Below are 26,886 nucleotides of genomic sequence, written 5' to 3' on the forward strand. Positions count from 1 at the left end.
TACATGATCATGAACGCACGGGGTTAGAAAAACGACCTGGAGCAGAATTTGTTTCCCCGAATGGGTAACGCTACCAAAGTGAACGGGGGACATTATGTGTATATATATATATATATATATATATAGTGTCAGCAGCAGCCGGACGGTAAATGCAGAAACGCTGTCTTGTATTTTCCTATTTGAGCGCCATATATTCAATGCACCGCTGTCAATGGAGGACGCAAACGTGATAGCGTTTTTTTCCCTCCTCTGTGGTCACGTGGTCCAGCGCGCTACTTGATGGAAAAATACTGGATTTGGTGTGTAGCGGAGACAGTACACAGCCCAGTAAAGTCATTCTGAGAGGATATTTCGAAGGGCGTTTTGAATGTTTACCCAGCAACACTATCTACCGCTCATTCTTTATGTTTCTTAGAAACCTGTAAGACTCGCTTTTTATTATTATTATTATGATGATGATGTCAAAGTAGTCAGAGGTGGGAAGTAATATCTATTTTTAAAGTCCAAGTCGGACTGAGATGCACGTCAGTCAGTGAAATTGCGCAAACTGCAAGAAAATCCATTACCAGTCGGGTTGTTTCAGAGTTGCACGCTGCTCATGAGAAGCGTACGTGTTATGTTATAGTGCATGTCATGATGATACACTGCAAGGGGAACTGACTGCACACAACTTGCAGTGTAATGTCAAAGCTATTCGTATTAATGAAAAGTTTTTTTTCTTTTTGCATATTTTCCATGTCGAAAATAAGTTGTTATTTCACCTGTTCTGCCAGTGTGCCAATGGCGTCCCAGTGTCCTTGGATCAGCCTCACACCTCAGACAGTTGGCCTATATCCGAGCCTTTGTTATTAACAAACAAGATTTCAAAGCCTATTATCTATGTGTGGAGTCATGCACGCCATTTGCTTTGCCCTCCGTCCTGTCACAGAGTGCCTGACCCTCAGGAGGACAGGATGTGCACATTTCTAGATACAAACAGGTCATCCTGCTTTTTGGGAATGTAATAGACTAGGCAAAGCTATCTGAAGTCCAATTTATATTATGTGTAAGGTAAGACATATTAACATTGGGATATGCTTTAACTGTGGTGGCTTATCATTTACATATAGTGCATGCACATAGTTGTCCACCCTTGTGAGTTTGACAGTTGTAATATATATATGCAAACAAATAAGTAAGTATGATAGACTGCTATTTTTAATGCCCAACAGGAAAGTGTAAGTGCAAATCAACAAACCTCCAAGTAGGTGTGTGACCTCTGCAGGAAAAAGTGTCAGGTACAATTTATAGCGAAGCCTCAGATATTGAAAAATGGATCTAAACCCATACCACAGCTGAAGGCTGATTTTTTTTTTTTTTTTTTTTTCCCATAAAGCCAGAAAAGCTTTTTTTAAACATCAGCCGTGTCTTCACTGTAGGGTCCACCAGTGCCCTTATCATAGAAAGTAGGCCACACTGTTTAAAGTTTATGTCACTCTGATATCATTAAAAATAGATGTAGTACTATGAAAATCCTCATCGTGTCATTCATTTTCCCACCCTACACGAGCCCAGCTGCCCGCAGGGCCTCACTGTCCACACAAATGAGGTTCTCTGGTAGAGCGGTGCTGGAATTTATTTTCAAACATGTGTGAAGTTTGGAGGTAACCAAGCTCGATCAGGCACAGGCTGGTTAAAGCTTGTTCTCTCTGGCTGGAGCCTAGTAGGCCCTTTACATATATTATCGTTGCACCACACTAGTGGGCTGACCTCTATGTGGCAATCAACTTAAAAAAAAAAAAACATATTGAAAGTTGTTGTGCTGGCTCATACTCCTCTTGTCCCAGTGCCCGAATGGTCAGCTTTGGCATGCAGGTCTATGATAGGAAAAGGAGAAATGAAAAGTGGTGCATAATTTCAGGGTATTATTGCGCAATGATTCCAGTGTGACAGAAAAAGTCAACTTGTTGTCAACTCTGTGGGCTGTTTAAACAATGCGTTTTACTTGCTTGTACCAGCTGCTGGTCGGTACAGGAAACTAATCTGTGCTACAGAGAATAAAAACACTCATTGTTTTTTGATTAGCCTCTGACTCTAGCCCATGTTAAAGTCAGGACCTTATAAACAATTAATAGCGCCATCTCCTGCTGTAGAAGTGTTTCACACTCCTGCGTCTAAGATGTGATTTTGGAGTGCCATCTGCTGGAGAAATGGCTTCTTTTTTTTGCTATCGCTGAGATCAAATCTCAAAGCAGTATTTCTATTTCCATTGTATTTGCAATATTGAGGTATTATAATTTTCTGAGCTTTGTCCACAGTCTTACAAATTTGGATCTTGGGTGTCATTTTAATGAGCTGTAGAAAGTCTAATGGTCTCTTAAAGTGTGTGTTGGTTATCTGGGTTACCAAAAAATTCTGGGTTCCAAACCAAAGTTAACTTATCAAATTGAAGCTTAAATCAGTGCTCATATGGAGACCTTTGCTGTAGGCAATACACATAGATATTTTGTTTCTAAATCTATGCTTAAGTTTTTAGTTTTAAATGCAAAAAACAAAGATTTAACATCTCTAAAGCACATAACAGAGGATGAAGAACCCCTCATTTCTTTACAGGGAGTGCAGAATTATTAGGCAAGTTGTATTTTTGAGGAATATTATTGAACAACAACCATGTTCTCAATGAACCCAAAAACTCATTAATATCAAAGCTGAATGTTTTTGGAAGTAGGTTTTAGTTTTAGCTTTTTTAGGGGGATATCTGTGTGTGCAGGTGACTATTACTGTGCATAATTATTAGGCAACTTAACAAAAAACAAATATATACCCATTTCAATTACTTATTTTTACCAGTGACACCAATATAACATCTCCACATTCACAAATATACATTTCTGACATTCAAAAACAAAACAAAAACAAATCAGCGACCAATATAGCCACCTTTCTTTGCAAGGACACTCAAAAGCCTGCCATCCATGGATTCTGTCAGTGTTTTGATCTGTTCACCATCAACATTGCGTGCAGCAGCAACCACAGCCTCCCAGACACTGTTCAGAGAGGTGTACTGTTTTCCCTCCTTGTAAATCTCACATTTGATGATGGACCACAGGTTCTCAATGGGGTTCAGATCAGGTGAACAAGGAGGCCATGTCATTAGTTTTTCTTCTTTTATACCCTTTCTTGCCAGCCACGCTGTGGAGTACTTGGACGCGTGTGATGGAGCATTGTACTGCATGAAAATCATGTTTTTCTTGAAGGATGCAGACTTCTTCCTGTACCACTGCTTGAAGAAGGTGTCTTCCAGAAACTGGCAGTAGGACTGGGAGTTGAGCTTGACTCCATCCTCAACCCGAAAAGGCCCCACAAGCTCATCTTTGATGATAGCAGCCCAAACCAGTACTCCACCTCCACCTTGCTGGCGTCTGAGTCGGACTGGAGCTCTCTGCCCTTTACCAATCCAGCCACGGGCCCATCCATCTGGCCCATCAAGACTCACTCTCATTTCATCAGTCCATAAAACCTTAGAAAAACCAGTCTTGAGATATTTCTTGGCCCAGTCTTGACGTTTCAGCTTGTGTGTCTTGTTCAGTGGTGGTCGTCTTTCAGCCTTTCTTACCTTGGCCATGTCTCTGAGTATTGCACACCTTGTGCTTTTGGGCACTCCAGTGATGTTGCAGCTCTGAAATATGGCCAAACTGGTGGCAAGTGGCATCTTGGCAGCTGCACGCTTGACTTTTCTCAGTTCATGGGCAGTTATTTTGCGCCTTGGTTTTTCCACACGCTTCTTGCGACCCTGTTGACTATTTTGAATGAAACGCTTGATTGTTCGATGATCACGCTTCAGAAGCTTTGCAATTTTGAGACTGCTGCATCCCTCTGCAAGATATCTCACTATTTTTGACTTTTCTGTGCCCGTCAAGTCCTTCTTTTGACCCATTTTGCCAAAGGAGAGGACGTTTCCTAATAATTATGCACACCTGATATAGGGTGTTGATGTCATTAGACCACACCCCTTCTCATTACAGAGATGCACATCACCTAATATGCTTAATTGGTAGTAAGCTTTCGAGCCTATACAGCTTGGAGTAAGACAACATGCATGAAGAGGATGATGTGGACAAAATACTCATTTGCCTAATAATTCTGCACTCCCTGTATATTTTGTTGCCAAAATAGGTGCAGCTTTTTACTGAGACATGTCCAAACAAAACTGGAAACACAGTGTATAAGACTATTCTAATAAGCTTGAAAGTCTTGAAACTTGAACTCCATCAAGTTTAACAAGCTCTCAAACACCACTGGTTGACAGAGCCTGTACTGTGTTTTACAGATGGCAGTAGATACTCCCTGCTGTACCTCTAAGACCTATTTCCACTGATTTTCAGTCCAATTCTTGTGCAGTTTAGCATGCCTCAGCCTTTGACATGACTTTTGGAAAATGTCCATCTGATGTAGATAGGCCTGACATTTCTTTCTTTTTTTTGACCTCCACTTTCCTAAAAAACAATTTAAGCAAAAAATGCACATCGTGCCCAGATAGACCAGGTTTTTGACTAACAGCTCTTTGGGAAGCACCTTATCACTTGATCATTAACAGAAATATCTAATCAGCCAATCACGGCAGCAACTCAAGGGGGGGTAAGTTTTCGGACATTGCTCACTTACTGGAATTTTTCCACACGACCACAGAGAATGGTAAGAAAAAGAGAAAATATCCAGTGAGCAGCAGTTGTTGTCGAAGGTCAGAGGAAAATGGCAACATTGCTTTGAGTTACTAGGATGGTAAAAGTAACTGAAATAACTGCTTGTTACACCCAAGGTATGAAGACAGAATCTTGAACACAACATGCTGAACCTTGAAGCAGATGAGCACACTGGGTGCTATGCATGTCAGCTAAAATCAGAAAACTGAGGCTACACAGGCTCACCAGACCTGGACAACAGAAGATGGGAAAATCATCGCTTGTTCTGATGACTCTCGATTTCTGCTGCAACATTCAGATATTAGAGTCAGAATTTGGCATAAAAAATGGAAACATGGATCCATCCTACCTTGTATCAAGAGTTCAGGCTGGTGGTGGTTGTGTAAAGTTGTTGGGGAATTTTTTTAACACATTTTTGGTCTCTTAGTACCCACTGAACATAACTTGAATTCCAGAGCCTGTCTGATTGTTTTTGCTTACGATGTATGTTCTTTTATGTTCTCATCTTCTGACGGCTGCTTCCAACAGGATAACACACTCAAATAATCTCAAACAGCTCTCATACAGCAAGTGTCATTCAGGTCAGCGGGTGTGTTCAAGTTTTCATGAAATGCTTCAACTTTTCATTCACATCTGGAAAGCCAAATAAGATAAAGGTCAAGCTGTCTGGAATACCCTATTACCCGTCCTCAGACTGAGTTTAAACACGACTTATAAGTGGTGATGAAATATTGTCTTTTAACAGTGAAGTTTAAAACATATGAAACGTGCTCTAACATCTACAGGGAGTGCAGAATTATTAGGCAAATGAGTATTTTGTCCACATCATCCTCTTCATGCATGTTGTCTTACTCCAAGCTGTATAGGCTCGAAAGCCTACTACCAATTAAGCATATTAGGTGATGTGCATCTCTGTAATGAGAAGGGGTGTGGTCTAATGACATCAACACCCTATATCAGGTGTGCATAATTATTAGGCAACGTCCTTTCCTTTGGCAAAATGGGTCAAAAGAAGGACTTGACAGGCTCAGAAAAGTCAAAAATAGTGAGATATCTTGCAGAGGGATGCAGCAGTCTCAAAATTGCAAAGCTTCTGAAGCGTGATCATCGAACAATCAAGCGTTTCATTCAAAATAGTCAACAGGGTCGCAAGAAGCGTGTGGAAAAACCAAGGCGCAAAATAACTGCCCATGAACTGAGAAAAGTCAAGCGTGCAGCTGCCAAGATGCCACTTGCCACCAGTTTGGCCATATTTCAGAGCTGCAACATCACTGGAGTGCCCAAAAGCACAAGGTGTGCAATACTCAGAGACATGGCCAAGGTAAGAAAGGCTGAAAGACGACCACCACTGAACAAGACACACAAGCTGAAACGTCAAGACTGGGCCAAGAAATATCTCAAGACTGATTTTTCTAAGGTTTTATGGACTGATGAAATAAGAGTGAGTCTTGATGGGCCAGATGGATGGGCCCGTGGCTGGATTGGTAAAGGGCAGAGAGCTCCAGTCCGACTCAGACGCCAGCAAGGTGGAGGTGGAGTACTGGTTTGGACTGGTATCATCAAAGATGAGCTTGTGGGGCCTTTTCGGGTTGAGGATGGAGTCAAGCTCAACTCCCAGTCCTACTGCCAGTTTCTGGAAGACACCTTCTTCAAGCAGTGGTGCAGGAAGAAGTCTGCATCCTTCAAGAAAAACATGATTTCCATGCAGGACAATGCTCCATCACACGCGTCCAAGTACTCCACAGCGTGGCTGGCAAGAAAGGGTATAAAAGAAGAAAAACTAATGACATGGCCACCTTGTTCACCTGATCTGAACCCCATTGAGAACCTGTGGTCCATCATCAAATGTGAGATTTACAAGGAGGGAAAACAGTACACCTCTCTGAACAGTGTCTGGGAGGCTGTGGTTGCTGCTGCACGCAATGTTGATGGTGAACAGATCAAAACACTGACAGAATCCATGGATGGCAGGCTTTTGAGTGTCCTTGCAAAGAAAGGTGGCTATATTGGTCGCTGATTTGTTTTTGTTTTGTTTTTGAATGTCAGAAATGTATATTTGTGAATGTGGAGATGTTATATTGGTTTCACTGGTAAAAATAAATAATTGAAATGGGTATATATTTGTTTTTTGTTAAGTTGCCTAATAATTATGCACAGTAATAGTCACCTGCACACACAGATATCCCCCTAAAATAGCTAAAACTAAAAACAAACTAAAAACTACTTCCACAAACATTCAGCTTTGATATTAATGAGTTTTTTGGGTTCATTGAGAACATGGTTGTTGTTCAATAATAAAATTATTCCTCAAAAATACAACTTGCCTAATAATTCTACACTCCCTGTATAGGCACATAACACATCAGTTACAGGCAAATGTTGTGCAAAAGCTCAGTGCTAAAATCCAAGTGTCACATAGTGTTACTAGCGACAGAGGTTACCTGTTGAAAGCTTACACTGAAGATTGTTTGTTTGGGTTTTTTAGCCCAAATTCAGTACCCTGAGGAGCTGGAATTTATGAATGTTAGATGATCAGCAGCTCAGGCATGAAGTGTTAGGCCGCTTAGAATCACAGAGCGGGGTCAGTGGATGCCGAGGCACGTGCTGCACCGAGGTCACCAACTTTCTGCAGATTCAATTACTACAGACCTCCAAACGTCATGTGACCTTCAGATTAGCTCAAGAACAGTGCACAGAGAGCTTCATGAAATGGGTTTTCATGGCATCTAAGCCTTACATCTCCAAGTGCAATGCTGGATGTAGTGGTGTAAAGCACACTGCCACTGGACTGTAGAGTGCAGACGTGTTCTCTGGAGTGACAAATCACGCTTCTCAGTCTGACAATCCAATGAACATCTGGGTTTGGCAGTTGCAAAGAGGATGAAAGCAATGGGCCTTATAATGATCTGAGTCTGACTTATACCTGCCATAGAGGTATAAGATGTAACAAATCAGATTCTAGCCACAACTGTCTGTTTAGTCAAGTTTAGCCAGTCAAAAAGAAAAAAAAATTAACTGTCTGCCCAGGCAGCCAGCCTACGTCATACGGCACACACACTGAATATTCAACTCCATTTGGATGGTAGCTGATAGAAAGTGTAGTTCTTACACTTTGATCTGCGCACAGTAAATGCATTTGGATGTTGTACAGCAGGAGCAGAGCCAAAGTAGCCACTGTGATTTTCAAAGTAAAGCTGCCGAAACACAGCTGTGTGTTTAAGAATTGTTAAATAAGTTCAGTTTTTAGTATTTTCCTTTAAGTGCTGGTACGTTTTACTAGCACAATACTAAGATTACATGTTTTTTTCTTAATGTCAGTCTCTTTACCTTTGAGTTCGGTTTGATTGGCACTTGTTTTCTGCCTCAGCTCTGTCACTGCTTCCTTGTGCAAACAGGGCCTGGAGGGATTTAAAAACATGGACACAGACAATTCAACTATTGAAGAGAGTATGTTGAGATGATAGAAGAGGCACTTTGATGACCTGATGAATCCAGAGTTAGTGTTTTGGAGATAAAGGTAGAGAGGCAAGACTGAGATTTGGACATGTTGAGAAGATGGATAGTGGATATATTTGACAAAGGATATTGAAGATGGAGCTTCCAGGCAGGAGGAAAAGAAGATCACAGAGAAGATTTGTGGATGTAGGGGAGGATGATCTGACCCCTGACCCCTAGGGAAAAGTTAAACTCATCTGGTAGTTCATGAATTCAACAGCAGGTGGCACTGTTGAATAAAATAATGACTTGAGTTTCAAACCTTCAGCAGCTCATGTGCTCAAGAACAGCTTCTAAATGCAAAACAACACATGAGACCATCTGTGGAAGTGATAAGAAGGTCACTATGCATCAACAATTTTACACAGGATCATATGTTAGTAGATTTTTTTTATTGTGAAATCTAATTAATGGGTGAAAAAGATCTAAGATCAGCGACAAAGGACAGCTGGACCAACTGAATATACATTGAAAAGAGGTGAGTAAAGGAAGTAAATGTAGTCGGGTGCAGTGGAACAGCAGAAGCAAAGAAGTGTTCCAAGACGAGGCTCATTAATCTCGTTTAAAAAATGGTATAAAGGCTGATCTTCTTATACACGAGTGTGACTCTCCTGAGTGTGTCTCTATCAGCCATTCACAGCAGCTCCAACATTGCTTGCAAAGCCAACAAATTTTTTCAGTTTCACAATTGCAGGATGTCGCAGACGGCAGCCTTGATGCATAGCTGCAAATGAAAAAGTTTAAAAAAGGAGTAGAATTCACCTTTGTGAGGAGACACTCCCGGCAAATCACGCTGTTTTGATAGGTACAGTGGAACAAGAGGGTTTTAGGGGGGAGGAGAAACACATTATACTGTAAGTACTTTTAAAAAAACATTCCTACACTGTACAGCTGTAAGTTATTTTAAGTATTTAGTAATTTGGGGTGTTTAGAGAAAAGGGTTTATGTGACGTAAGCCAGCAAACTAAAGTGATGAAGGAGTTTTGAAGGAAGTTAGGCAGCTACAATGAAGCCATTGTAATGCTCTCTAAGAAAGGGTTCAGATGGGATCCTGAAGGCAACAATGAATCAATGCTCAGTGTTTTCTTTTAATCTGTGAAAATACAGAAATAATCACAATCTTTTAAAGAACTCCTGTTTCTACTGCAGAATGAATGTGGCACTAATCTGCTGATATTGACTTTGTCTGTCATCATTTCCCTCTGGTCATCACCACGAGGACATTTTAATTTGTGGAAACACAGTATTCAGCCACCTTTCTGCAAACAACAACAACAACAACAACAAACAAAAGGCATTCCCAGCTGTACTTTGTATGTCTACAGTCAAATATGTGAAAACCACTTTTCTTTTCATGTCATGACTTTAAGTAACAGTAAGGCATTTTTACATTCACGCGTCACTTGAGTCCAGAATTGCTGTTAAATAGTTGAACAAAACTCATCACTCGCCCTGGACGTGTGAGTCCATGTTTTCTATTTCACAACATGAAATATTATTTAGAATATGAATGGGGTCTGAATGCCAAAATTAAGTTAGTTCTGCTGTAAGGTGCAGATTTGCATCATGTTGCTAGGAAACAAACTGGTTTGAATCAAATTTATTTTCAAAGCTGTAACGGTGTCTTACTTTTAGGATTTCTGTCACAGGCCTACACTTGGTTACAACTCTGCTTATTTTACAAATTTGTTTTTGTTTTTCTTCAGTTGACATGTGACCAAATCTGCACTCAAAAGCTGTATTCTGAAATTACAGTTAAGTTTTGATGCATAATTGCAATGGACGCCATCAGATATGAAAACTGCTATGCACCCAGTGAGGTTTCCAAACAGACGGTTCCTTCAGACTGGAGAAATGTTGAGTGGACCGACGTACGTTTCCCTTCTGCTTTCTGAGGATCATAACAGGACGTCAGCTCTGTGCTTTGCTGTCTGACTCTGTGCTTTACTCTGACAGAAAATGAAAGTCTATCTGAATTCTGACCAAGCTGTTACTGCCAAGGATCTGCTCAGCATGTTCTCATCTTTTGGATGTGTCATCTCTGTTCAGGTAACTGTCTTACAAACGTGCTTTAGAAATGCAAAATTCACTTTCATTTGCTTCACGATTTTCCTCTCGTACTTCAGACGATTGTGAAAAACAATCACAGATACGGGATGGTGCATTACCGCAGTGCCGATGAAGCTGCCGTGGCTTTGAGGGAAATGAAGAGCAGCACCAAAGTCTTCTTCGTAGCTCAAGTAGGCATCAGGGAGGTCAGAGAGGGCCCCAAGGATAAAAGATCCGAACGTCCCCATCGAGCACCACCAGGCAGCTGTAGTTACCGCCCACTGCACAGACGTCCCATTCTGTGGGAACCACTGTTTCCAGCTTACAGACAGGTAATGAAACATTTGGACTCCCACAAAAAAGAAAAAAAATCTAAAGGTTTGTTTTTTATGGCTGATGATGGATGTTTTGATAATTTTATGAAATCTTTTGTTTTTCTCTCGTCAGACTGTGTCTATTGAAATTGATAACCTCCCACGATCTTGGTATGAAAGAGACCTGCTGCTCAGCCTCCTCCCTCCGACCACCATTGATGTAAAGGTGCTTACTCTCCAGCATTTAAAAGCACTGATTCAGAGAAATACATATGTACACAGCACTGAAAGTTTTAAATACTGTTTCTATTGTTTTAACATGTATGCTCTGTATTATGACCGTGCAGATATTTAAGAGAAAAGCCTGTGTGGTCTTGCCGGACTTCTCCAGTGCCTTGAGGCTCAGAGATTTGTTAAACAGTGCCCTTCACCACCTCCGCTTTATCTTTTCACCTCGTGGAAGACGGAGGTGCCCCACAGTGAAGATATCAGCAGCCGGCACCGTGCTCTGCTCTCGGTGACCTGTGACCTCTGCATGCTGTTACATATACAGATCAACACAAAAGCAACAATAACACAACTTCAGTATAATAATAAATGTAAATGCTGCTGTAGAGCTGGACCCATTATTTCTGCATTACATGTGTTACATGATTAAAACCAGAGAAAAACAGGAGCTTAAAAGATGGGAAACAATAACACAACCAACATGCACAGTGATCATGGAACCTGAGTGGGATATATTAGAGAGCAAGTGGCCATTTTTTCCTCAAAGTTGCTGTGCTAGAGTCAGTAAAAAGCACAAGGTCCAAAATGTGATGGCTGGATGGCTGGGTCAGCTTTGGGCATCTCCAGATCTCCAGTTCTTGTGGGGTGTTCCTGGTCTGCAGTGGTCAGTATCTATCAAAAGTGATCCAAGGAGGTAACAGTGGTGAACCAATGATCATGGGCCAAGACACTGATACACATGGTGAGTGAAGGCTGGTGGTCCAATCCAGCAGACAAGCTACTGTGGCTCAAACTGCACAAAAAGTTAATGCTGGTTCTGATAGGAAGATGTCACAATTTTATATTATAGCACTTATATCACACATCAACTGAGCAGGAAATTGATTTTGCTAGACTCACTCAGCTTAAAAGGTACAATAAGTAATTTTTTCAGGTTATGTAAAGAAAAAAAGGAATGTTGTACTCATAAATATACACTGATTAGTGTTTAATTACATCATCCATCAAATTCATGCATTGTCATAAACTTAGAATGAAACCATTAAAAATACATGGGGGCAGGCACTGGTTTGCATGTTATGCTGACTTCATGTATACAGTGACTGAGGTGGATATTGCTGTTATGCCCAGTTGTGTTTTTTTGTCTGTGGCTTGAGACCAGTAACACATGTAGTATGTCTTAAAAGTTACTTTTAATTTAAAGACCACAAATACTTCTTTCAAACTATATGTGACCATTTAATATTTTTATGTGTATATTTTCATCGTCCTTCTCATTATTCCTCCTCAACTCAAGCGTCATCTCCTTAACTGAAGTTGAAATCGTGAATGAATATGTTTGGTTATTCTCAATACTGTCGCAATTACTTTGTCAGATGATAAACAGTTTGATTAAAGTATCAGATCGTGTAAGAGTTTATTCACTAAGTGGCCGAGTCCATTGATGTTAGATCAACAAGACAGTTTCAAGTTTCTTACATTGGCTAACAGCAGCTAACAGCAGCTAACAGCAGCGCTTACTGACAGAATATTCTGGAATATTCTCCATAACTCACCTTGGTATCGCTGAAACGGACACGTGAGCTTCACTGATTCATTGATGTCACAACGAACGAGTGAACTCAGGCGCAGGACTCTGTTGATGTTGAGAATAAACAGTTTATTTACACGATCACCGAGTGCTATATACAAAGTGCGTGGGGAATAGGGCTCCAGGGAATCCAGGGAAGGAGGGGGAAAGCCACACACTTCTTTGGCCACACACACCACTCACCAAAACAATCAAGATTGCAACTCCAGGGGTGGAAACGGGGATGGGTCCAAGAAGATCTATGTACAGGGGAAGACAATTAGAAGCCAGGGAAACACGAGAAACGACGATACACAGGAAAGAGTCGGGGCTACATTGGTGAGTGTCGTACAACGATCCAGTGATGAGAAACGCTGAGCTGTCGCCTAAATAGTGGCTGAAGTTCAGGACAATGAGCTGCAGGTGCGTGATTACTTGCAAGGGCATGGGCCAGAGGTGGGAACCCCAGCAGAGGCGAGCGAGAGAGAAAGGCCAGAGAGAGAAAGCAACAACAGCAACACCGAGATCGCTGGGGAGACACAGGGAACCATGACAATCGAGGCATATCGGAGTCTTTTCGGAAAGTTTTACAGCCTCCTTCGGAGAAATAGATGTGGCATAAACAGCTAACTGACAGCAAACACTCGCTACAATTGTACTGTTGGCCGAGTTGTTTGTCCTACAGTGGCCACCATAGACAGGATTATGCACTTAAATTGGGAGGAGTAAGAAAAAAGCATTCAGTTAACCGTAATCTGCCATGTACTGACATCTAGTGGTTAGATTTTACACGTTGTACCGTTAAGAAATCACAGAAGTCCCATAACCAGTTTTTTTATAGCTACTTAAATAACTTTTTTCTTTTTAATGTGATTCTTCATGAGATGAAACATTTATTATTCACTCCTGAACAAAAGTATTTACTGGCCAAAAGCTGAAGTCATAAGGCGGGTTGTAATTTTTCTTCTATAAAAGCAGGTCTGAGGGTAGAAACTCATTGAACCCGTTAATCCTCACTTAGCAGAGCTCTACATTTCTTCCTTTTTTTTCCTGGCCCATAACCTCAGGCTGCATTTACAGTGGTTTTTCTGGACTGTTTACCTTTGGCTAGGTTCATTTGTACAGGTGAAAGCACTGGAAAGGTGAAAGCAACAACCAGCAAACACAGTGACACACCCATCCATCTGTCTGTCAATAACAGCTGTACTGAACCTTCTGTCTTTCTGTGTCATATTCCTTCCATGTTTACCTATCATGATTAGCTATCTGCTAACATCTCTCTTCCTGTCTTATCGCCTGCAATTGACACTTATCTTTACGATTATTGAGCTTATTGAAGCTATTTTTATACATGGGCAAGGGCCCAGAGGCAGTTACATTTTTAGTTCAGTTGGAAGTTGGCTTATGGAAGTTTTGAGGGATTCAAAATTCCCCTTTGGTTCGGGTTACGAGTTTTGCATAAACAAAGCGAGTTGCTGTTTATCAGTGGAAAACACTGCATCTAATTAATCAAACTATCTTTCAACTGTCATATCGCTGACTTTCCCCTCATCTGCCTGTCTGCCATCTGCTCTGCAGCTACTTCAATAATAGCTTGCAGCTGCATAGGAAGGTGGGGATGGGGTGGGGGAGAGAGTGGGTGGAAGGAAAACCCAGAGGGGTAAAAGGAGGGCACGCAGGCGAGCTGGGAAGGAGGGAGGAAGGAGGGGGCGGTGAAAGCAGAGCTATGATGCAGACAGCAAATCACATGAGCAGGGATCTGTTTACAAACTGAGACCTTTAGACAGAGAACGTGGGGAAGAGAGACGAGGAAGGAGAGTGAATGTGAGAAGAAAAGAGAAAAAAAAGAAACCACAGGCGGAGAGAGGAGACCCTAGGTTTGAGTTACCATTGGCTGCATTGTCTTCCTGCATTGACATACCTCCCCGTGTTCTGTGTTCACAGCAGGAAGCCGGGGGAAGAGATGAGTTGCTGCTTTCCACGGGAACACTGAGAGGCTGCCTGCCTGCTTGGCTGGCTGTGCTGCCGGGAGAACCCGTCCACGTCCCTCCCTTTGTCTCTCCATAATTGGCAACGGCAGGTTTTCACAGCCAGAGAGGACGAAAGCGGCGTGGAGATCTAAAAGGAGCGGACAGAGGAGTGAGAAGAAAGGGAAAAGAGAACAGAAGAAGAGGAAGGGAAGGACAGCCTTGTCACAGTGTTTTGAAGGGGGAAGCAAAGCCAGAGGCTCATAACAAAAGTGCTGTATGGGATTTGGAATACATTTCCTTGTCTTGTCAGTGACATTGGTGTCTTCTCATCAGCACAACTCGGATTCTTTGTCATTTGTGGGGAATGCACAAAGGAGCACTTTAGTTTCTACCTCTGATACATTCGCAGCCGTCTGGGAGTCAAAATCTCACATAAGTGGATGTTTTTTATGACATTCATGGGGTAAAATCATCCCAGCAGACTGAAACATTGTGTTCAAGGTCCTAGGTGTCTCTGATCAGGTGTACTGACTCTAGACCACAAGGTATAAGAGGAACCTGGACATCATTTTCAGTGCTGGAAACAATCCCAGAAAAGTTGTGCAAATCATAGTTTGTGATACTGGAACGGCTTACTGGGTTTGCTATATGAACATTTGATGCATCCTGTCCACTGGTGTAACGGTAAGTGACCTGGAGCCAGTTTGCCCTCCTAAAAGAGTTATATTAAGCTGTTCCACCACGATTTCCTTATACATAGTCAACTGATTTTGATTGGATAATGCTACTGGTGTTTTCTAGCAACTGATTTATACATTATTAAGCTGTTTGTAGGTAAGACATGTTTATATATAATTGTTACTATGAGGTGAGGAAGGACTTTCCAGTCACTAGATTAGTGAAGAGCTGACCCAACCCTATCCTGATGTCATGAAGTTATGACAACAGTAACAACTAGGCCACAACATGTTTTACTATTTTTATAATTTTAAAAAAATGACTGCAAAAAAGTTTTTCCTACTTAATCATCTTAAAGATTTTTATGCTACACATTTCTACAAATTTTCCATCCAAAACACATCAAAAATAAAACTAGTCATGTTTAACAATGATATAAGCCTATCCCCAACTAATGCATGTGCACAGTAGCCTAGCCTTTAGTGCTCCACTATCAATGATTTACTAGCATCGTGCTAAGATTACCTCCTTCGTCCAGACGTCCTCCTTAACCCTCCTCCTAAAACCCCCTGAGACTGTCACCTGCTGCAGTGACCCTTGTCCATTAGAGAGTGACTTCTGAACCAGACTTCCTCCACTGTAGCTTAACTTCTTGCACTTTAGTCTTGTGAAAACATTAATTACTGTGGTTTAAACCTGACGTTTGTTGCATGGAATGAAAAGTGCCTTGCTCAAACCCCTCAGGCTAAGAACTTGTTTCTCCCCAAGCTAAACTAAGGGGTGTTGGGCCAAAAAGCAAGTAGAACACATTCCTTTGTGATGCAAGGAGAGATATAAAAGTTCATATTAAAGTCGGTCTATTTTAGGGTGTGGAAAGCTGCTTGTTTTCTCTGTCTTCATCATGAGGATAGCAAACATCACCAGAAACAAAAACCTGACCCCAAAATCCCACAATACTTTCCCACAACTTTCCCCTGAATTCAAACACTCTATCTAAGAATGCTAACAGGGTAAGCAGTTTGCAATTTGAGACAAGAGGCTACACAGATGTCGTGTGCAGCTCGTGTGCCAGGCTTTACAGACTGCACAGACACAAGAGTGCACCCCCTAAAACCCAACCCTACATCCACTGTGGAGTAGTGATGGGTCGGTCGCGAACGAAATGGCTCTTAGAGCCGGGTGTTTGACATGAACGACGTGAGCCGGCTCCTTATCGCTAGCCGTGGGTTTTTTGTTGTTTTGTTTTTTCTCTCTCACCCTCTCTCGCACTTTTTTCCCGCTTCACTCAACATGCGAGCCTTGTGCTTTATGCTGGGCAGAGGGGGGGAGGGGCGGTAGTTATGCTCAGTAGCACAGGAACAGAGCGGGAGGGAAAGACAGAAAGAGCCAGGGACAAAGGATTCAGAAAGTTTATTCATGCAGGTCCATATGACAGAGAATATGCATGTTCTTTTTATTTTCATATTATAATTTATATTTAATTGTGTTGTGGTTTGCAGTGTTTTGTGTTATTTCACTTTAAATTTGTAAAAGGAAAAAGCTGAAAATTTAAATAGTTAAAAGTTGAAATGTGAATAGTTTATTTTTGTATTATATGATTTATTTATTACATTTTATGTGGAGTGAATAAATAAACGTATATTTACAGTGGCCCCTAGAGACAAAGCGCATACAAACTTCAAATCACATACGAACTCTGAAACACGTACAAACTCCAAAGCATGTAAAAACTCAGAAGCACATAAAAACTCAAAACACGTACAAAAGACAACAGAAGTGCTCCAGGATGTTAGGGGCAGTGTTGAGCTTTTGTTACCTAGTGGCTACACAAGCCAGCAAGTACCAACCACCGGATTTGGTGTGTGGTAATAACAGGTAAATTAACATTTTTTTTAAAATTATTTGACTATATATGAATGCTTGTGTATAAATACATAAACAACACACATATGCTTTCATGCTTTCAATTGTGTAATTTAAGTGATCTAGGTAGCTCTGTTTTGGAAGTTCAGTTCATGCTAGAAATGTGTTTTGGAGTTTGTACGTGTTTTGTCTCTAGGGGCCACCGCATATATTTATATATAAACATATATAAATAAAACCACTTTTTTTTGTACATTAGTAATTCCTTTTGTGCATAATTTTATATTATTGTTAATAATAAATTAATTAAAGCAACAAAACAACCTGAAGAGCCGGTTCGGAGCCGAAAGAGCCGGCTCTTTTTAGTGAGCCCAACCGAAACCTCTGGTGGAGCTGGGTGGTCTAATACTCACATAAAAATGTGTTTATACACACAGGTGTTAAACTTATGTTGTTGACCTTCATTCCCTTGATCTAAAATAGCAACGTGACACACATGGGAAGTCCAGACTAGTATATTTTTTGAAACAAGTTTAACAGCCTGGTTTTAAAGGCTAAAATGTTTGCTAATGCAGGCAACATTAACAACTGATAACAACTCTAGGCTACTTGTTGTCCAACAACTGCCGAGGAAAGTTCTGGTTGTAGCTGCTAAATGTTACACGTTGATCAGTCCTTAGCTCTTAGCTACTACTCTGGTCAAGCTAATGGCTACATAGCCTTTAGCTAAGGCTACATAGCCTTTAGCTAAGTAGCTAATGGCAACGTTTTGATATGAAGATAATAGCTAGTGTTGTGTCTTCACTGCTTATGAAGAAATCGCCTCGGAGTCTTCATACTGATTCTTTTATTCCGTATATATAGAACAAGCATCCACGCAACTGTAAACTGCTAAGCTAGCACATGAACACACAGCCGGCGTACCTATCTACATCCGGTGATTTCAAAATAAAAGTTCGAACATTACAGCTAGGTAAATGGGCATTAGCTTCCTAGCAAAGGGATAAATTTATCTGCCACTTGATGCCGGGCAAGTAGGGTACATCTGGTTCATCAGAGTTTTCTAGTGACAAGTCTGAAGAGAACAAAAAGAACCTGTTAAACAGTATAGTTATGAAGCATTGCAAAAAATTGTTTAAAAAAATTAAAAAACAATTGTGTATATTAGCTTTTCCTTTCCTTTTGTGCACATATATATATGTCTCTATAACATATTGGGCTATTAGGGTCATTTCAGAACTACAGACAAAGGACATAAATTGTTCAGAATAAAATTAAATAGAAGCTTTCCCACATCTTTATGAATTTTGCAAACTATTTAGGTCATAAATATTCTGTGCAGAAAAAGCAAGCATGCTTTCTTTCTTTCCTAATGATTTCTGTTGGCATTTTAATTCCACAGCTGAATTAGCTGACTAATAGCTTTATTTATTGTGTTGCCATACAATCAGGCATGAGAAACCATGAATCCGTATTTGCATTATCACCAACACTATATTCATGAGTGGCTTGTTCTTTGTGTCAAGATATATGAACAGTGAGCCTTACATACAGGCCACTACCAACGTATTATGGAAATATTATACACTGATATTATAAAATGATCCAGTTTAATAATTAACTGTATTTTAATTTGAAACTATTCAGAAATGATTGCTGCTATAGGTATTTATTATATAGCTCAAAATACCTTTTCATAAATCTGAACAACTAAAATGTTTATTATGTCATTAAAGCAAATTTCCTTAGTATAAAAAATCAGCTGTGTTAAGCTATTGTGGTGGGACTGGTTTACACTAACGTGCAAGTAGTTATGGAAGTAGTTTTCTTGTGAGCCAAACTGTGTTGCTCTAGCTGTTTTAATACAGGTTGAGGTAGTTTATACACTGGGTGCAGTCTTTTTCCTCTGTGTGTATCCTATTCTCTTAGGGTGTCTATGTAACCTCGGACTGCAGAACTCTGATCCTTACTGCAAGATGACATCAGAAACATTGCACGAACTGCCGCTCAACGTCTACATAATCATCCTGGGCATTGGCCTCTTCATCCTCATGCTCAGCCTCATCTTCTGCTGCTACCTGTTCAGGTACAGGACAAAAGGCAGTGCAGCTTTAGAGCTCCTGCATCAGATAGCTCTACAAAACTCTTATATTTGTGTGTTTCTATGAACTAGTCACCATTTAGTCATGTGCATTAATTCATTCTAAGTCTGTCAGACTCTCAGCGGAATTGGTCTCTAATTCCAAATAGTAAATGGGTCTTTCTCTTTTAATAAACATCATAAAATCTGTTGTTAAGTAGACAGAATTGTACACCTAACTTACAAATACAAATAACAAAAGAATCAAAAATAGTTCCAAGACATATTTAATCCTCCATTCACTTATACAGGATTTTTTTTTTACCTATATTGGAGTGTGTTACAAAACAAAACATCTTATTTCTCAGTTTCTTGCAACTGTGTTTCATCCACAGCCAGACTCATTTCTTCGTATCATCTTTTATCATTTGGCATTCATATGGGAGTTGAAATGAGTCACATGAAACTATCAGTCCAGCTGAAACAAGCTAAATTATATTATGGGGTGGGTTCACATGAGCAGATCTTAATGGCTGACTCTGAACATTAGGAGATAGTATTTTCCGCTGTCATTGCATTATGTGGAAATACATGGAACATTGTTGTTTGACAAAATGAAGTGCTGACAGAACAGGTTTAGGACAGGGTGCTGCTTTCAAGCACTAGCATTCCTGGAAAAAGTCAGTGTAAATGGATTGATGAAGTCATGTTTCATCAGTCATATTGTGGTTTCACTAGCAAAGGTGTAGCGAAGATACCCTGGAGACAAAGGTGCTTTTACTTATCCTTCAAATTTAGTAAGGGATTGGTGAACTAGCTATTTGCTTGTTCCCCAAACCCAAAATAATGCTAATCTATTTATGCTTTACACAGCTTGTGATCAGTGCAGTAAAACTGAATTTCAGCCAGATTTTTTTCCTACAAGCGCACATTCCTGACAGAGTTACAGTTCTGCTCAGTACAAGAGTGGATGGACAGGCTGATACATGAATTTCACGTTGTGTGAATTCCAGGCCTGCTCAAAGTACTATCCCAGCTGATTCCTACAGCATGACAAGACTTGTAATGGTGAAGACAGATGTGGAAGCATCAGACATAGTTTAGAGCTTTCATGTATCTAAATAATAATATGTTTCTTATTTGTGCTTCACAGACTGAGGCGACGAGGTGCTAGAGGGAAGTACGGCTACAACGAGGTAATATATTGATATTGTGACCAATATGACAAGTGCCAAATTGTAATCCAGTTACACTTGCGCTTTTTCTAGAGAACTGCCATTTATATGTATATATTTTACACAAATCCCTTCTTCTCAACAGGTTGTTTTAAAAGGAGCGGAGAAGAAACTGAGCCTACTTGGTGTAAGTTAAAGGGGCAAACTGGGCTGAGATGAACAGGAACCAGAGCCAGTGTTAACTATTTAAAAGATATTTGTTATACATCCTTTTTGTTAAGTGATTTAAACTGTGAAAAGCAAAACCAAATAAAGGGATTAAATGGAAGCCTAATTTACTGCTGAGCTGTAGTAAATCTATAATTCAACCAAAGAAATAGGGAACCATTGTTTGGTGTGACTGCAGCGTAAATATAGGATAGGATCAGATAAGTGTAAACTTCATCCTACTCCTTTGACTCTTATGACAAAATGCCATCATATTTTTAAAGGTCAAATAAGAGGAGACCATGTAAAAGCATTATACATTATGTAAAACCTGCCAGTTACTTTTAGAACTACTTTTTTAACCATTAGCTGCTGGTTTTGAGGTTTAGCTAGCTACAGCAATTACAGTCATGTGAAAGTTTTCACTCAGAGTAATCTAGGCAGTCCTGTGAAAAACTAAGTACACCTGTACTGCTTCATTGAAATTATGACAGTAAATAACAGCCACATTTTAAATAGACTCTAAAGTCTAGCATTTACCCAGTATATATGAAGGGAAGGTTTTTTATGATAGTCAGATAGTCACCTGTCTGATGCCATACTCTTCAGCGAATATTACAAGTCATCAGATGTAACTAGCAGATTTTGTTGAATATGATGCAAACTTCTACAACAAAAATGAAGTGGCAGTATGTTCTTAGAAAGAATTTTTGTCTTCTTTGCTAGAGTTATTTTTCGTTTTCCCACAGGAGGGAACTATGGTGTGAACTAACACAATGATTTTTGGGGTCATAATTGGATAAAAATGGCAAAAATTGTCAGATATGGCTGAAAAAAGTATGCCAATCTATGGATTTGGCATCTAGATTTAGATTAATCAAAAGTGAAACATACAAACTGCTGAAATAGCAGTGAAATAAAACAGGTGCATAGTTGGCCCATACATAGTAATTTACAATCTGGTAACATGCACAATTGATTGGAGTTTTATTTTCAAGTTCGATGTGACAAATTTCAGTCTACTTTTCAGCATTGTCATCCCGCTTTCTCCTACACAAAAACAGTTTTTGCCTCACATTTGGCTTTTAGTGATCTGGTCAGTCTACAGGGCCTGGGCACCTTGCAGTCACTGAGTCAGCCATTAACTCCTTTGTATACCAAAGTATTCTGAGTCAAATATGCCATCTGTCTGACAGATAAAGCTTGACCCAAACTGGGTCATAAAACAGGTCAGTGATCCCAGGTACAGATGCAAATCTACAACCCGCATGGGTAAAAAAAGAAAAGAATCAAAGTTACCCAGTCAAAGTCCAGACCTCAACCCAGCTGACACGCTGTGACAGGACCTTTGTGCATAAACAAATGCCCACAAAACTCAGTGAACTGAAGCCACATTGTGTAGGAGCCACTGATAAAGTCCTGCAGACTTTACTTTAAGTTATGGCTGTTACAGGTGCTCCACGGGCATGGCTTCATGACTGTAGCTACCACTTTGTGCTAGATGTTATGTATTTATAATTCATTATTTTAGCAGTTTGATACATCATAATAAGCGTAACTAGATTTTGGAAAAGTAAAGCAATCGAATAACTGATTAAATGCCAAAATTGGTATTGTGGTTATTCACCCAAGAGAAACAGGCGAGGTACTCACTGCTAGCAATAAATGTGTGCTTCAGGAGCTTCAGGAAGATCTCTGAAAAATTATAGTAACTGCTATATCTTAATGTAACTTTTAAGCTACCAATGAGCGAATGAAAAGATGGTCTCTATTGTGAAATCACACCCAGATGTTACACAATAAGTGTAAAAAAAAAGGTAGTCGTTTTGAATTTTGAATTAAACCGTCATTTGGCCTTTTCAGCAAACATGTGCGGTGTGCTTGGAAGAGTTTCGCAGCAGGGACGAGCTTGGAGTGTGCCCGTGTTCCCATGCTTTTCACAAAAAGTAAGTTGTTTAGTACATCATTCCATGGCAAACAACTGACTCCATGTTACGAAAACTCCAAACTCAAAACATGTTTCATTTGTTTTAGTGGTTTCACAAACTTGTAATCATGCACCTAAGCTGACTGCCTGACCGTGGCTCCATTCGTCTTTTTTAAAGCTTAAAAGTTTTAGTGAAATGTGCAAGGATCTCGACCAGCTGGAGAAACGACATGTGCAAATTTCTTGCTGGTCTCTGCCTTCAATTAGCAGCTGACGCAATCACCGAGGCCGTAAAATTTGGAAAAAGATGCCCAGCAACGCTCGCAGGAAATGACTACCAGATTTCTAAGAACTCTTGACCGTGCATGTTTGAACAGGAGGACCTTTGTAACTGAGCCTTGAATTTACCCTGCAGCTTAGGTGTGACAATAACAGCAGCAGTTTTAGACCAGCTTCTGGAATGTACATGCTGTTTACAAAGTGTGTGAGCTGTCACTGTTCCTGTATTTCTCTTTTGTTGTGTTTTTAACCACTAAACCATCACTGGGTCGCCAGGGATCTTTTTTGGGGCAGGGTAGGTTCAGTTCATATTGACCCTTTTATATAGACTTTTCACCTACTTGGTGTATTCAGGTTTAAATCTTAAAATAGGAAAGCTGAAAGGCCAAAATCCATGTAAAGGAGCTGAGTTAAAAGGTAACATGATCTTGCTTCTGGGACTGTGCTTGTTTAACATGTTGCTAAAATGGAACCTTAAGTATTTCTCTGGTGATCTGATGGATGCTACGTGGTTAAAACTGAACCTTTTCACATAACTTTGCAACTTTGTGTCTTTGCCTCATGTCTATCCACATTTATGCAGGTGTCTGCTAAAATGGTTAGAGATTCGCAGCGTGTGCCCCATGTGCAACAAGCCCATTTGTCGCCTCCAGCCTGACCACCAGCAACCAGTGCCTCAGAGTCTCCTGGAGGTCTGAGAGTGGAGCGTACGTCCAGCAGCACTCCACGGCTCTTCAGTCAATTGACCTGTCACTGTACAGAATCCTGTTCCACAATCTGACACACAGTACTTTTAGTAATGTGAGTATTTATGAGGCAGAGCTCTTCTGAAAGTGAAAATAAATATAGATATGAGAGTAAATAAGGAAAGCCAAAGAACATTCCCGGCAAACTGAATAAGGTGAGAGATTGGAATGGTAACCACATTTAATCTGTATGTACACGGCATTCATGATAGAGTTGCAGTAGGTTGAAATCAACCAAAGGCAGAAAAAAGGAGAAAGTTCAAAAATAACCAGCCATCTCATATGGCTTTCCCATCATTGAATTCACAGAACTCAAACCTCTCTCTCCCACCTGAAGGTCCTGCATGTTCCTGCTTGGAATTCATTTCTTTAGATAAAAGGTGTACACTTGCAATTTAGAGTCTATTAATTTAGTTTGGTGTTATTCTCCCTTTGTGCAGCCATGCACAGCTCCAAGTGCTCTGGGTATGTTTGGATCACCCACTCATGACTAGCTTTGCAGACACAAAACAGACTTTTTTTAAAGTCAAACTAACACAACCATGATAGCGATGATCATCACTATCGACCATAGCTGGGAATGGCCCAGAGACCAGAAAGCAGTTTCTAGTGGAGGACTTGTTTAAGGCCAAAAAGGCATATGAGGTCAGAAGGTAGCACTAAGTTTTTCAGTTTTGGCTCTCTTCAAGTTTGTCCTCTTTTCCCAGCTGGCATCAAGTGAGGTTTGACTGTTTTGAACAGAGGTGGAAGAGATTCAGTGAGCATGGGCACACCAAGAGTTAGCAATCCAAGTGGAGCAGACGTGGAGGGAGAGGTGCAGCACTTCACAGTGGGATAATCTGGAGTCAGATTTAAATAAAGCTACTTTTTAATGGTGTGGTCACAGAATTATTATTTCACCTCTTGGCGATCAGCTATTCCAGTCTGTGCGGATTGCCTCGCCGATCATGAGCTAGCTTTTTAAAGCCTGAAAACAAAACCCAGAGAAAGTGCAGCAGTCCACTTTCCTCTGCAACTGCTGGATTACAGCGTGCTGGGAGGTTATCGATTTTCTTTTTTTTCATTGTTGCCAAAACGATTTTGTCCACTGTAGCTTTAACACAGTCAAGCCAGATGTGTAAACTAATGGACAAGTGCCTTCAAGATGCATACAATGCAAAGCCCACTAAAAACAGATGAAGTATTTAAGAGACTTTGTAATATAAAAGAGAAAAAGAAACTGGATTTGAAGTGAAAAATGTAGCATCCATGTAGTTTTGTCAAAAAAACAAACAAACAACAAAAACAACAATAACTCAGACCACAAATCATGCTTCCCTTCATCAACCTGTGATGACAAAGTTGTTACGATTCGTGTTTGAAATTCAGTTTGCTGGTTATGGTGGAAGAGTCGGTGCTACATGTGAACAGTGAAAGTGAAACTTGTCAGACATAAGTCTAAACTTCAGACTTCAAAAGGCTCCAGTTTAATATAGACACAAGTTTTGCTTCAGGTTGTTGATCAAGTGGGGTCAGATAATATAGCTTTACTATAACTGAACTAATGAGATTATTTCTGCCTTCAGAGCAGCTCTGCCTCTGAGAAATGTTTGTATGACAAACTCCAGTCTGCTTGTTTTTTTTGTTCTTTTACTTTACCCAAAAATGACATGCAGCTCCTTGTGAACATGATTTGCTTTGATCGTTTGCTACATTTTCATAGAGCCTGAGAAAAAAAGTGCAGTCTCTTGACAATGTTATGAAGAGATCTGAACCTCCTTTGTCTCTGTGTGATGAGACGACAACGATGATGATGATGATGATGATGAATGCAGAGACTGTAAAGAAAGTGCAAAATGACCCACGGGGCTGATTTAACTTAAGGAAATGGGATTATTTTGAACTAACAAGAGGAAGAGGTGTATTTATTCAGGTGTATCTACTATTTCTCAGTCAGCTCTGTACTATACTGGGTTGCCAAGCTGAGTGAAGGTAGCCATGTCCCAAATGTCTCGAGTGACTCACCCACTAAAATATACCTGATTTTGATATTTGTTTCTTCTTCTTCTTCTTTAAAAAAAAAAATCATAACAAGGTTTCAGTAAAATATACTGTGAGTCTGTGATGACACAGCACTTTTGCAGGAGTGCTAACATGAACTAATTCATCTTTAAGGCAATCTTAGCTCCCCATGTGTGAAGAGCTACACTTGCTAAAGTAAGAAGGGACTGCAGTGACATGAAAGAGCCTGTCCGAGAACAAGTGAGGTACATCATAATTATAATTCTCTGTGTTCACCATGTTATACAGGTTAAGTACTGTGTAAACTGTAACTATAACAGTTTCTGACTTCTAAAATATATTCAGTACAATCAGCTTTTTGATAAGGTTGTCTGGACCCACGTCTTTTTTTTTTGTCTAGATTTGTTACATGTACACAATTAAAACTGTTTATTTCTATGTTGTCATTTTAATATATGAAAGAAAAGCCTGTTGGTACTCTCGCTATATTTTAGCAACTCTGATCTTTTACAATGTGTCCTCATACAGAATAATCACAGTGTTATAACCAATGAGGTGCCACCTTATCGGTGCTATATAAATGTACCCACCAATAATTCTGTGTAAGTTTAAATGCAGTTTGTTGTTATCTTTTTAGCAGTGTCTTTGGTGTTGACAACCTCAGCCTGTTGGTTCGTCTCTCCATCAAACACTTTGAGCTTTGAAGAAACCAGACAATTATTGTACCGCTATGGGATGCTGTAAAAACCATAACTGGTCCCCAGTGGGGATCCAGATTACTTTAAAATTAAAGTATTCACATATCTGTTGACGTTTATCCAGCACCTTCATTCAGTCAAAAATTTAATCTGTGTTACATTTTATGGTTTGTGCCTAAATGTCTGTGTAGGTTCTCAGTCATAAAGTTCATGGTAGACTTAAATGCTTGAAATGAAAGCAGCTGGACCTCTTTTTGGTTTCACCTTTCATCCAAGAGGCTTCTTTGGTTTAATCCAGCAAACTGAAGAAGCCTTAATGGTTTGCAGCCACATATCAAAAGAATTACAGGCTATTTTCATCAGCGTACCTGCTAATCCACTGACATGCTAAACTAAAATAGCAAACATTACTTTTGAAACATTAGTAATGTTAGCATTATTACTGTTAGTTTGCTAGCATACTGACCTCAGCATTCAGCTTCAAAGTTCTGGTGTGCCTGTAATAACAATCTGATTATTTCATATCACCATTTCTGCCTGTATTTATTACAGGAAGTCACGATATACTGAACTCTCAGACAGTCGATTCTGTTCATCTGTAATGTTTTCAGAGGGAGAAACATTTCCTCTCTCATCCAAGTGACTTCTTCTGACTGCAAGCTTCATCAACCTGTCTCAACCCCAACCTAACAGAAACTAGCACCACTGACTAGCATTGGGCCATGAGGTCAGTTTAATGATCAATAATATGAAAACTGTCACGACCATTGATCAAACGTCATGAGTGCCTTACAGAGAGAGTTGGAAAATGGCTGCATATGTACACTTGGGCGCCCTCCTCAGTTCAGAAGTGTGTGTTTCCTTTTTTCATGTAAATGGTCTCACTGACGTCCCGCTCAAACCAGCGTTCCTCCCTGTCTAGGA

At 40.2% G+C, this 26,886-nt stretch overlaps 2 protein-coding genes across 2 annotated transcripts; both read left to right on the forward strand.

Moving 5' to 3' along the window:
* The first annotated feature begins 9,955 nt into the window (after nt 1–9,955).
* On the forward strand, nt 9,956–11,104 carry LOC146620369 (uncharacterized). The gene is made up of 5 exons (XM_085369791.1): nt 9,956–10,048; nt 10,134–10,226; nt 10,304–10,558; nt 10,674–10,766; nt 10,888–11,104. Exons 1-5 carry the CDS (start codon nt 9,956–9,958, stop codon nt 11,059–11,061), a joined length of 708 nt encoding a protein of 235 aa, XP_085225917.1. The 3' UTR covers nt 11,062–11,104.
* A 3,017-nt stretch (nt 11,105–14,121) lies between these two features.
* LOC146620370 (RING finger protein 122-like) lies at nt 14,122–25,312 on the forward strand. The gene is made up of 6 exons (XM_085368934.1): nt 14,122–14,992; nt 18,779–18,935; nt 20,083–20,125; nt 20,250–20,291; nt 22,175–22,257; nt 23,101–25,312. Exons 1-6 carry the CDS (start codon nt 14,968–14,970, stop codon nt 23,213–23,215), a joined length of 465 nt encoding a protein of 154 aa, XP_085225060.1. The 5' UTR covers nt 14,122–14,967; the 3' UTR covers nt 23,216–25,312.
* Nucleotides 25,313–26,886: the final 1,574 nt, after the last annotated feature.

This window comes from Diplotaxodon limnothrissa, linkage group LG13 (genome assembly GCF_057381915.1).
Source record: "Diplotaxodon limnothrissa isolate DT_005_m linkage group LG13, D_limnothrissa_male_GT1.1, whole genome shotgun sequence".
Taxonomy (NCBI): Eukaryota; Metazoa; Chordata; class Actinopteri; order Cichliformes; family Cichlidae; genus Diplotaxodon; species Diplotaxodon limnothrissa.

What these genes read in the sequence shown, in the direction of transcription:
- LOC146620370 (XM_085368934.1), top strand. Translation starts at nt 14,968, where the DNA reads ATGCATCCTGTCCACTGGTGTAACG. An exon ending in TTCTGCTGCTACCTGTTCAG is followed by an intron (nt 18,936 to 20,082) that starts GTACAGGACAAA and finishes TGTGCTTCACAG; the next exon opens with ACTGAGGCGACGAGGTGCTA. An exon ending in TCCCATGCTTTTCACAAAAA is followed by an intron (nt 22,258 to 23,100) that starts GTAAGTTGTTTA and finishes ACATTTATGCAG; the next exon opens with GTGTCTGCTAAAATGGTTAG.
- LOC146620369 (XM_085369791.1), top strand. Translation starts at nt 9,956, where the DNA reads ATGGACGCCATCAGATATGAAAACTGCTATGCACCCAGTGAGGTTTCC. An exon ending in GAAATGTTGAGTGGACCGAC is followed by an intron (nt 10,049 to 10,133) that starts GTACGTTTCCCT and finishes TTACTCTGACAG; the next exon opens with AAAATGAAAGTCTATCTGAA. An exon ending in CGACCACCATTGATGTAAAG is followed by an intron (nt 10,767 to 10,887) that starts GTGCTTACTCTC and finishes ATGACCGTGCAG; the next exon opens with ATATTTAAGAGAAAAGCCTG.